Consider the following 12,471-nt stretch of genomic DNA (forward strand, 5'->3'; position numbering starts at 1 on the left):
GTGGTAGAGGAGGCCCACAGAAACAAGCTGCAGGTATAGACTGGGGGTCTAGTCTGACCGAATCAATGAGAGGGCTCAGGTTTCACGAGTGCCAGGGACGTAGGGACACCTTGGTCCTCTTCTCCTCTGTCCAGGGCGTCCGGGTACAGAAGAATAAGTTACTTATCTTCGGTAACGCTTTTTCTGGTGGATACAGTAACTACCTGTGGATTCCTCACCTAAAGAATTCTCCCCTCGCGCCAGCCCTCGACGGAAATTTCTTCTAGCTCTGCACGTCGACGATAACGTCACAATCGCCAGACTCCACGCGACGCCACATGACGTCATCCAGGCAATAAGAAGCCCTCATCGACGTGCAGACGTCAGTTATCACCATTTGTTACGTGCCATAGAGGCGAACAGGTTATTTACAGAATGAATGAAAATAGAACATTTATTATAAAACTCATTATAAATAACAGCTATGAATGCTCAATTCGAGAGAGAAATATATATATATATGTATGTATAATCCACGTCCAAAATGTCCTCTTCAACTATCTTAACTTGCAAAGGAAAAGTATATACAGTCATCACAACTATATACATGAAACAGCTATATACATATAAATACAAGATCAAGGATGGGCACCCAAAGAGATCTTGGCTTGACCAGTCAGGCAACGGGGAGGCGGGTGGGACCGTGAGGAATCCACATGTAGTTACTGTATCCACCAGAAAAAGCGTTACCGAAGGTAACTAACTTATTCTTCTGATGGATACACCTACCTGTGGATTCCTCACCTAAAGAATAGAGTCCCCAAGCATTATAACCTCCGGTGGTGGGTGCCCGAATGGTCAAACCAAGAAATCTTGCAGCACTGAGCGAGCAAAATGGCCATCCCTCCTAACCTCAGAGTCCAAACAGTAATGCTTGGCAAAAGTATGGAGGGATGCCCAGGTCGCTGCCCTGCAGATGTCAGCCTCAGGAACACCTCTAGCCAAAGCCGATGAAGTCGCTTTGGCTCTGGTGGAATGGGCACGAAGCCCCACAGGTGGATCTCTCTTCGCCAAAGAATAGCAGATCTTAATACATAGAATGACCCACCTGGATAGCGTTCTCTTGTGGACCGCTCTACCTTTCCTCTTCCCCACGTATCCAACAAAAAGCTGTTCATTCTGTCTGAACTCTTTCGTCCTGGCGACGTAGAAGCTCAGTGCTCTTCGCGGATCCAGCCGGTGGAGCCCCTCTTCCTCCCTGGATGGGTGAGGTGGAGGGTAAAAGGAAGAGAGAGTAGTCGACTGCCCCAGGTGAAAGGGTGTAACAACCTTCGGTAGGAAAGCTGCCTTGGTCCTTAACACCACTTTGTCCTTAAAGAAAGAAAGGTATGGGGGTTCCACAGTGAGAGCCTGAAGCTCGCTAACCCTTCTGGCAGATGTTATGGCCACCAGGAAAACAGTTTTGAATACTAGGAACCGTAAAGAACAAGAGTGCATAGGTTCAAACGGGCCCCCATAAGAAGAGTTAAGACTAAGTTAAGGTCCCACTGAGGCATAATGAATGGTGTGGGTGGATACTTATTAGTGAGTCCCTTTAGAAACTTTAAAACAATTGGTGATTTAAAGAAGGGTGGTTGATCAGGAAGGCTCAGAAAAGCAGATAGTGCAGACAGATAACCTTTAACAGTGGCAATTGCACAACCTCTCTGTGCCAGATGGAGTGCAAATGACAAAATGTCAGATAAACCAGCTTTTAAGGGATCTAAACTATTCTCTCCACACCAGCTTGTAAATTTAGCCCAGCGATTAGCATAGATTGACTTGGTGGAGTGTCGCCTGGCTGATAAAATAACTTCCACCACATCTGGAGGGAGAGAAAAGGAACTCAGATTGCCCCGTTCAATCTCCAGGCATGAAGATGCAGGCTCTGGAGGTGGGGGTGTAGAAGCTGCCCCTGCGACTGCGAGAGGAGGTCCACCCTGCAAGGGAGACGGAGCGGTGGGCACTGAGAGAGTTGGAGTAGGTCCGAATACCACAGCCTTCTCGGCCAATCCGGAGCTATTAAGATGACTTGAGCTCGGTCTTGGCGGATCTTCCTGAGAACTCGAGGAATCAAGGGTATGGGGGAAAACGCGTAAAGCAACTGACCCTTCCAGGACATCTGAAACGCGTCCCCCAAAGCTCCTTGCACCGGATACTGGAGGCTGCAAAATAGCGGACACTGCGCATTCTCTTGAGTTGCAAACAGATCTATTTGTAGATATCCCCACATCCGGAAGATACCCAGAACTAGATCTGGATGAAGACGCCACTCGTGATCGACGAGCTGCGTCGACTGAGAATGTCTGCACGCACGTTCAGGACTCCGGCCAAATGATATGCAATAAAGCAGATCTTGTGTTCCTGAAGCCAGGACCAGAGACGAAGAGCTTCTCTGCAGAGAAGATACGACCCCACTCCTCCCTGTTTGTTTATATACCACATCGCGGTCGTGTTGTCTGCCAGAACTTGGATTGACTGACCGCGAATGGAAGGGAGGAGGGCCTTGAGAGCCAGACGTACTGCCCGCAACTCTAACAGATTGATGTGTAACCTCTGTTCCCCTGGAGACCAAAGACCCTTGATCTCCAGGTCCCCCAGATGAGCTCCCCACCCTAGAGTGGAAGCATCCGTTACCACCGTGGCCACTCGAGGTGGCAGCGAGAACGGCTTTACTTGAGACAGGTTGTCGACCGCTGCCCACCATCGAAGATCCACTGCAGTGTCTCTGGAGATCTTTATCAAATCCTTGTGATCCCCTTTGTGCTGGAACCACTGCCTGCGGACGCACCACTGAAGAGCCCTCATGTGCCAGCGTGCATGAGTGACCAACAGTATGCAAGAAGCGAACAGACCGAGCAGACGAAGGATCTTGAGGACTGGAACTACTGCTCCATTTTGAATCATTGGAATCAACGCCTGAATATCCTGGACCCGCTGGGGTGGAGGAAAGGCCCGATTCAATGTTGTGTCCAACACTGCCCCTATGAACAGGAGGCTTTGAGAGGGCTCCAGGTGAGATTTGGGCACATTCACTGAGAATCCCAGGTCGTACAACAATTGAGTCGTCGACTGGAGATGGCACCGCACGAGCTCCGGAGTTTTGGCTTTGATCAACCAATCGTCCAGATAGGGACCCCTTCTTCTGAGATCTGCTGCTACCACCGCCATCACCTTTGTGAAGACTCGAGGTGCTGAAGTAAGACCAAAAGGGAGGACCGCAAACTGATAATGCTGCGATCCCACCACAAACCGGAGATACTTCCTGTGCGATTTGAGGATCGGAATATGAAAATACGCATCCTGCAAATCGACCAACACCATCCAGTCTCCTTCGTTCAACGCCAAAAGAACCTGTGAGAGGGTCAGCATTTTGAGTTTTTCCTGCTTGAGGAACCAATTCAAAAATCCTCAAGTCCAAAATCGGTCTCAGCCGACCATCCTTTTTGGGAATCAGGAAGTATCTTGAATAACAACCCTGACCCCGCTCTTGCTCGGGAACCAACTCTATCGCACCTTTTGCCAATAGGGATAATACCTCCTGCTGTAATAGGAGAAGATGGTCTTCCGAACAGAAGGATGGGCGGGGAGGGAAGGTAGGAGGGAATTCCCGAAAGGGAAGAGCGTACCCCTTCTTCACAATGCCGATGACCCAGGAGTCCGATGTTATAACCTCCCACATTGGAAGAAAATGGGCAAGTCTTCCCCCTACCGGAGACAAGTGGACAGGGAGTGGAGGAGGACTACGGCTGCTTTCCTTGCTGCACCCCTCCCGAGGAAGAGGAAGAGGCAGAGTGCTGCAAGGTGGCTCCTCTCGTACGGACTCTGCCCCTGCCCCTGAAGGATCTGTATGGCAGGGTAGAAGCAGATTGTTGTGGTCCTTGCAATCTTCCACGGAAGGAACCACGTCCAAATCCTTTAAACCTCCAAAAACCTCTAAAGGAGGATGAGGCTGACGCCTGGAGTCCCAAAGATCTTGCAGTCGACCTGCTTTCCTTAAAACGTTCCAGGGCAGAGTCAGCCTTTGTGCCGAAGAGCCTCTCCCCATCAAAAGGAAGATCAAGAAGTGTGGCCTGCATGTCTGACGAGAAGCTAGATGACCGACTGCCGTCTAGAAACTATGGTCGTGCCCATAGCCCTAGCCACCGAGTCCCAAGTATCCAATCCCGACTGGATCACCTGAGTCGCAGCCGCCTGAGCATAGACCAACAGCTGCAACATCTCCTGAGACAAACTAGGGTGGCCCTTCGCCTCTTCCATAAGGGCATGGATGTAACGCCCCAGTATGCAAGTTGCATTGGAAGATTTTAAGGCCATACTGCAAGATGAAAAGGTCTTTTTTGCAGTATGGTCCATCTTTTTTGACTCCCTGTCCGCAGGTGTCCCAGGAAACGAGCCAGGAGAGGATCTGGATGAACAAGAGGCTTGCACCACTAGACTCTCCGGAGTTGGCTGTCTGTAGAGAAACACAGGATCACCAGGCGCCGCCCTATAGCGACGAGCCACAGCTCTGTTGACCGCAGCAGTGGACACAGGTTTCAACCAGATGTCCTTAATGGGGTCCAGCAGAGCCTCATTGAAGGGCAAAAGAGGCTCAGCAGAAGCAGAAGCCAGGTGTAAAACCTCTGTCAATAAATTTCTTTTGACCTCCGCAGTAGGAAGGGGAAGGTCCAAAAAGTCTGCAGCCTTCCGAATGACTGCGTGGAATGAAGCAGCTTCCTCAGTGATCTCTCCAGGGGAAGCTAGATCCCATTCCGGGGTAGTGTCCAAGCCACTGGCTGTATCCAGTCCCTGGAAGTCACCAGAGGGCTCCAAAACTTCACCTTCCTCCAGGTGTTGTCTCGCGTACTCTTCTTCCTCCAAAAGTCGAAGAGCCAGACGTCTTGATTTAAGCCTTGACTCCAAGCCTGGAGTCGATAAGGCGTTGGCCGACGCGAAGATCTTCGTCGGCGCCGAACCTCGGATCCGTCCGAAGCCGGAAGCTCCGACTCCATAGTCCGAGGCGAATCCAACGGCGCCGTAGCAGGTGTTGTCAGCCTGGGCAACGTCATAGGCATCGGCGCCGCTTCAGGTGCAGTAGATAAAAATGGGGTGAAAGGCATTGATCTATAAGACGCCGGAATACCCAAATCATAGGCCAGAGGGCCAGACAGACCTGCATGACTTCCACCCGGCGTCATGGAAACAAAAATGTTAAACATTGCGTTTAAAAACGCTGCAGGATCCGTTCCCGGAGCCGGGAAAGCCGGGTATTGCTGCTGCTGCACCGGCGCCGGCATAGATGCTGAGGAAGGTCCAGGTAACTCCTGGCCAGGAGAACCGTCTGGCCTCTGGGGAGGCTCGCCCTCAAAGACCGACCCGGGTGACGTCGGGGTCGTAGGAGGCGGAGGGGTGACGGTCGGGCTTATCTCCCACGTCGGACGATGCCGAGCTGACAGAGAAGCCGATCTTGACCTGGACCGTCCCTTGCTCGATCGGCGCCAAGATCCGTGACGGCGCCGAGAGTCACTATGATGGTGATGAAACCTCGAGGATCTCGAAGAAGACTTCCTCCGATGACGCCTCTCCTTCTTCTTCTTGGACCGAGCCAAGAACAATTTCGCCTCCCTCTCTTTAAGTGCCTTAGGATTCATGCGCTGACATGAGCCGCATGACTCAACCTCATGGTCGGAACTAAGGCACCAGAGGCAATTTTCGTGGGGGTCGGTAACCGACATTCGACCCCCGCACTGGCTACAAGGTTTGAAGCCGGATTTTCTTGGCTGCGACATCGTAACCGTCGTTGGAAACAGTAGCTCCCTGTGAGCCTCGAAGAATTAACCGTTACGGGCACGGAAAAAAGGGAACTGACGTCTGCACGTCGACGAGGGCTTCTTATTGCCTGGATGACGTCATGTGGCGTCGTGTGGAGTCGGGCGATTGTGACGTCATCGTCGACGTGCAGAGCTAGAAGAAATTTCCGTCGAGGGCTGGCGCGAGGGGAGAATTCTTTAGGTGAGGAATCCACAGGTAGGTGTATCCATCAGAAGTGCAGTGTTACCGGGGGTGGTCACGGTAGGGGTGGGAGAGCAGAAATAGTCTGCACACGCTGTCGGGAAGTCCACAGTGGGTGAACTCAAGGTAAGCTTTGTCCCTGGAGGGCCCGGGAACCACATGGACACTGCTGGTCCACTTCAGCTGAGGCTGGATAGCTCGGGTGCAGTGGTGCTGTCTGAAGTGTTTGAGCAGCACCCAGGCCACTCTAAATTTGTCTCCAATGTACCCACAAGACCCACGCATCTCAATGGATCAACTGAAGAAAACTTTAAAGGAGCAAGGCAAGAGGGTATCAAGAGAATTAGATATTGAGACTATCCGGAAAATCAGAGGAGCAGAAGGCCTTGCAACGTCAAATGAGGCCACTCATGCCAACCATACTTAAAAGCTGCATTGGAAGCCATGTGTTTAGGAGTATATTGCCGATTGAGCTTTTAACTATCCCCATTTAGGAATAAAAGGTCACACTGGAGAACCTCGGTCAGTGGTCAAAGACAATGCAGGCTGTGTCAATATCACACAGAATCACCCACCCATATCGTATGTTGTTGTCTGGGTGTGTTAAAACAGAGATGGATGTATTTAGGACCTATATTTCTCCAGTATGGGCTAAGAACATGCAAGGAGGAGCTGACATATCTGCATACAGCAGCAGTCCCAACGGAACTAGCACGGTTTGGCACGTTTTCTTTGGAAGCAGCCAGGTGCCTGTGTGACACCGACGGACCTGAATCGGATGCTCCTTGAGATCCTCAAGTCTGGGACACGGCACCTAGCAGGGGGCCGTAGGGATGTGACAGAACCAAAAGTGTACACCAAAGGACAGTCTCGTCTCCCATAACCTGTGCAGCTAGACTGTGGCTGAAGGATGCACGTTCCTGGGTAAGTTGTACACTAATATAACGAGTACCCTCATGGTATGTCCAGGGTATCAGCACTCGACATTTCAGAATATTGCTTGTCTAAGACCATACACCAAAGCCTACCCCATTTAGATTGTCCACATAGAATGCAGTCTCTTGTTAGTACGTTTCGATTCACTTTCAAGGTTAAAATATATACAGAATGCACTTTAGATCTTAGCACAATTCTGCGCCTTAGATGTTTGGCATATTAAGTGAGTAATCAGCTCTTGCACTTTCTGGACAGCTGTGTAGACTATTCCTTGAACCTCACTGTGTTTTACTCACGGGTTTTCAATGCCCATTTGTCATGACCTTTTCTTTACTCAGCTGCACTTTGTGGTCGCTTTTTTATTCTGTTAATGTTATGTTGATTTTTTTTTTTTTGCTTGTAATGATTTTAAGTAATCACGCAATAAAGTAGTATTCATTTATTCATTCCTTCAGTGGTGCTGTCTGGCATTGGGTTTTTGGTGGTCCAGGACTTCACTGTTCTTTCTTTGGGTGCCTGCAGATGCAGGGAAGCAGCTCCTCGGCTTCCATGGAGGTCTTCTTGGTGATTTGTGAAGCACTGGCAGCTCTCCCGGTTTCTTGGATACTGCAGGGGAGGGCAGGTCAGATGCTCTTTAAGGGTCGGGTGCAGCAGGCAGGTGGGCCGGCAGAGTTGGAACTAAGTCCATCGTGCTCCTCAGTCTCTGGTCAGCAGGCTTCTTCTCCACTCCTCCTCTTGTTCCAGCAAAGATCTGAGGTCCTGGTGTCAGAAGGTCCTCTAAATACTCAATTTAGGGGGTGGTAGTGAAGGGTAGTAGCTAATGGGCTCCTTACCCTTTGGGTCACTCCACCCCATAGATGATCACTTCCTTCGAGGAGTGGGCATCACCCTGTCTCAGAAATCCTAATTCCACCATACGCAAGATGGTGGAATTCCTAAGGCTGTGTGAATTTCAGGCTGGTCACCCTAGGAGTGTGTCCAGCCTGAAAATGCAACACGCCTCTTGCATATCTAATTTGTCCAGGTGCCAAATGGGCCCTGGGGGTCGGTATCTTCTCCTTTGTAGGGAAGCCAGATCTACATACCTAGGGAAGTGGGCTTGTTTGATGCCTCCAGCCTTGGAATGCAAATTTGAGGGTCATCCTGTTGGGAGGGGTGTGTTGACACCCCTGCCAGAGCAGGCTTTTATTTCTGACCTCCAGAAAACAAAGGGCCGCACCGTTGGGGGTCAGACAGTTGTCTGTTGGGGGCAGGTTGGCTGGCTAGAACTAGTCATTGAGCCCACCAGCAGTTGGTAGGTTTTCAGGGGGCACCTCTAAGGTGCGCTCTGGGTGCATGTATTAATAAATCTATCAGTGGAATCAGTAAGGGTTTATTAATACGAGATGTTTGATACCAAACATCCCTATTGTCAGTGAAGCAAACATGTAGCTGGTACCACGTAGTGACTAGTGTCCAGCACGTGTACTCAAAATGGCTTCCCTGTTCACTTATTGTTTCTAAGAATAGACAAACACACTATATTCCGCCTGCGCACTCCTCTCTCACAATGTGAGCAGTTCTATGCATGTGTGGCGTCAGGCTGTGTGCAGTGTCTCAGACTGCACTTCTTCAATGGACCAACTCTGCATGCCAGTGGTGGGAATCACTCACCAGCTGCCTGTGGCACTTAAACTTGGACCCACGGGTTCATTCCGCACTTCTTGGGAAACAAATGTACTAAGATTGTTTATTGTTCCAATCAATAATATATAGCATTTAGCTTCAATGCTTTATCACCCAATCAATATCATCAATAATGTATCCCATATGTTACAAATGTTGGTTTCTTCATGACGCAGGCATTCAAAAGACCCAATGAATTTCAGGTTGCATGACTCTTCATCAGGGGTGTCTGCAAATAAACATGCTCGATATCACTTAGGTAACTACAATACAGAACCCCCACAAAATAAAAATATATAAAAAATAAAATAAAATATAATATAACATAACTGAACAGATGTGCAAGCCGCCTTCATGAAATCAAACCAAAATCAAGTACTATTTATGTGCTTAAACCCCAACCTTGTCACCCCATGTATAGGTGAATCTCATGCAGAACGTATAGCTACCAACAGTGGCCCACGTAACAGCCATTTGAAAAATGAATCATCCGTATGGACGCCAAAACCAATCGTATGATTCAAAACACCCTAGAGCTGCCAAAATGTCACGTGGTTTCAGTGTACTCTACCAGTATGTGATCATGCTTGTAAGGTGATTTCCACAGGTCATGCACCACCAATACGTCCGTGCTAGAATACCTGCTATAAGCGGTGCCACGCAGCGCAAGTGCTCAGGTTCGTGATACGTGCTACTACTCGTGCTGAAATAATGTGCTCCAGCAGTGATCTTGGACACAAGCCGTGGTGGGTGTTTCTAAGAGCATTTCACTCTAAATATTTAGGATGTGCCTCCGAAGTCACTAACATTAAGAAGATCCAGCACATGAGAATGATGGAGTGGGATGGGACAAGGGTGATCTCCAGCAGCTGAGATTAATTCCAGCATTCCATCCATCAACTTTCTATTCTTCACTGTGATCTCCTAAGTGCAACACGTATGCCCAGAAGTGGGTCCTTTCCTCACTGTGCCACTGGAACCAAGCTGCACCAGACTGAAGAGACCCAAATCGGCCAAAACGGTGTTGAGTTGCTTCTGCTCCCATTCGGAGAAGACCTTGTTTCTAGCACTACCGGCTGGACTGTTTCTACTGGAGTGCGACCAGGGCTGACTTGCATATGGCTGGGTACAATCACAAACACGATCGACTGGGACCAGTGGCTGAGGTTAATATGAATATTCTATCCATCACTCTTTTGTTTTAGGTAATGACCAAAAGCCATGGCATGTGGCCATGCTGTCGGGTTGCCGTGTACAGACCAAAGCCAGATGGAATGTTCTCTGCACAGTTTCCATGTAACCATGCCCCACGGGTACTGGGTACAAGATATGGCCTTTGACCATGTTCTATGTACAATATCCATGGCTGCAACCATGACTTGAGGATTCAGGGTACTCTACAGCCTGGCAGCATTACTCTGCTGATACTGGTTGCATGACACAGCAACAGGCCACCGCCTGTACGACCAAAGCTGCTAAATGAATGAAAGCAAACCATCTCAAACTCAACACCAACATGACTGAAGTAGCGATCTAGGCAAGATCACCTCACCGTGGGACTCCAACTGGTGGCCGGCCGAACGCAGACCCCCATCCAGATTCCACATCAGAAACCTTAGAATAGTCATCAACAGCAAACTGGCACGATCGCACAAGTCAATGCCGTCACTGCTCCTGCTTCCACACCCTGGAGATGGTGCCCAGGCAACATTACACAAAATGTCAGTCATGCTCTAATCACTGGCAAGTTGGACAATGGGAAAACCCTGAAGGCCAAGATCATCAAGCAATCCACTAGAAGACCACAAACCATCCAGAACGCATCAGCTAGACTCATCCTTAACCTCACACACACAGCTCACATCACAACACACTTCAGGGAACTCCACGGGCTCCTGATACACTAACAATCTCAATTCATACTCTCGTGGGTAACAGTGCCTGGGACTGCTTCTCCATTTGCTTCTAACAGAAGATTTGGTCCTTGCCTCCCCACTGCTCACTCTCCTTCGTTCTCTGTTGCCTGAAATTCAAGGATTGGTGACGGCCTTTCTGGAAGGTTGTGAACGAAGATCACCCGTTCAGGACTCGATGTATCATTTCTAGCACAGTGCAGTGCTGTGTCAGCCAGAGGTCACCAAGATAAGGGACACTTCACTGGCGCTGGTAATAAACATTTCAAATCCTCCATAGCAGATCTACAAGTCTGCATCTGAGACACCACAAAAAGATCTGGCTGATAATGTCCTACAGGAAGTTGACTTTTAGCAAACATCCCATTTTTCACGCATCAGTCTGTAGAATGAAGCCGGTGCTTTGTGCTCCTGATGCCTGGCCAATTACTCACTTATCTTTACCCCAGGTATACGTTGTGACTCACCTGAGACTCTCCTCTCGTGCTTGGTGCTCTCTTGTAGACACATTCCTTCCTCTGATTTTATTTTTTGTGAAAACAGAGATGAAATAATTGGATGCCCTGCAATGAGAGCACAGAGTCATTGAGTGTCATAATGCAGAAGCACACAGTGCCTAAGCAAAGAAGAATATTTATGCTCCCTAAAGAAGAATGAGCTAACGCCTGCTTGTTACAGCTGGGTGAAGGGACAAAAGTAAACGTAATTCATAATAAAATAAAACACAAACGTCTATCGCATCTTGCATGAAACAAACCCAGACAACAGTGAAAACGAAGCTGGGTATATATGTTTATTCTTGGATAAAAAGAAAGTACACTCTCTTACCATCCTAGGATTTGACAGATTACATTACGTCTGATATTTCTTGATTGCTCACCACGTCGGAACGGTAGATACATCTAACCTTGCCTTGCAACAAATAATATGCAAAATTCACTTCCTCACCACTTACATCCAGGGGCCTTCTGGGAACAAGTAGGGGCATCCTTCCTGCTTGCATATTATTTAAGAAGACAATCAGAGCAAGGTGCAGCAAAACAATGCACGATCACGTGAGTTTTAGCAAGTGCAGCCACTTGTATAAAAACATCGGAATTTGTGTCCGTTTGGTCTGCAGTATTCGGTGGTAACACACCGCGCTAAGGTCAAAAGAGATCCCTGTCGGTCTCTGGAAGATAATGTTGCTGCTCTTGAGCCTGAGAAGGGTTATAAAGCTATTTCCAAAACTCTGAAGTTCACAGTAAGAAAGATTATTTACAACTGGAGAAACCTTAACACACTTGCGGATTTATGCAGGAGTGGCAAGCCTAGAAAGCTCACCCAAGATCTGAGTTTATGATGCTCCCAGAGATACTAAAGAACCCCAAAGCTACAAACAGAGAGTGAAGGACTTCTGTGATCACAGTAAACGCTAGAATTCATAACTCTACTATTGCATAAAGACTGGACAATTATGGCTTTTATGGACAGATACCCAGAAGAAAAGCCAGAAGGACCCTGCTGCAGAGCTTAGGTTTGCAAAACAACATCCTAATGAAATACAATAGTTTTGGAACAATGCCCTACTGGGAGACGGGCCCAAAGTCGAGCTGTTTGATTCTAACGCACAGGAACATGTTTCAGTGAAGCATCTCTTACTGTAGGAGGTGGAAGACACTCAGTTGAATACCTAAACACCCATCTAGTAGCAATACCTAAACAGAGCAGGCTGGGCCTGCCCGGGGTGGCGAGGCAAGGCCCAGCTCTACATAAGGCTGTGTGCGTCTTCAGCCGGCTACAGTTTAGGAACAATACTAGAGCAAACATTTATATAACAGGGACTTTGAAAGACTTTGAAGATGATGCTGAACTCTCTTTAATGTTTACCCATCATTCTATGGTTTCGTTTTCCTGGGTAGGTATTGAACAGAAGCCCACATTCCTTGTGCTTCACTATGTTTAT

At 48.6% G+C, this 12,471-nt stretch overlaps 1 protein-coding gene across 2 annotated transcripts in view; it reads right to left on the reverse strand.

Annotated features, from left to right (window-relative positions):
- LOC138303499 (zinc finger protein 75A-like) overlaps positions 1–12,471 on the reverse strand; it is a 56,731-nt gene that overhangs the window by 17,094 nt on the left and 27,166 nt on the right. For both annotated transcript variants that reach the window (XM_069242679.1, XM_069242678.1), the window contains exon 6: positions 10,994–11,089. In XM_069242679.1, coding sequence (XP_069098780.1) covers positions 10,994–11,089 — 96 coding nt within the window. The remainder of the gene's footprint in view (positions 1–10,993; positions 11,090–12,471) is intronic.

Source organism: Pleurodeles waltl, chromosome 7 (assembly GCF_031143425.1).
Source record: "Pleurodeles waltl isolate 20211129_DDA chromosome 7, aPleWal1.hap1.20221129, whole genome shotgun sequence".
Lineage (NCBI taxonomy): Eukaryota > Metazoa > Chordata > Amphibia > Caudata > Salamandridae > Pleurodeles > Pleurodeles waltl.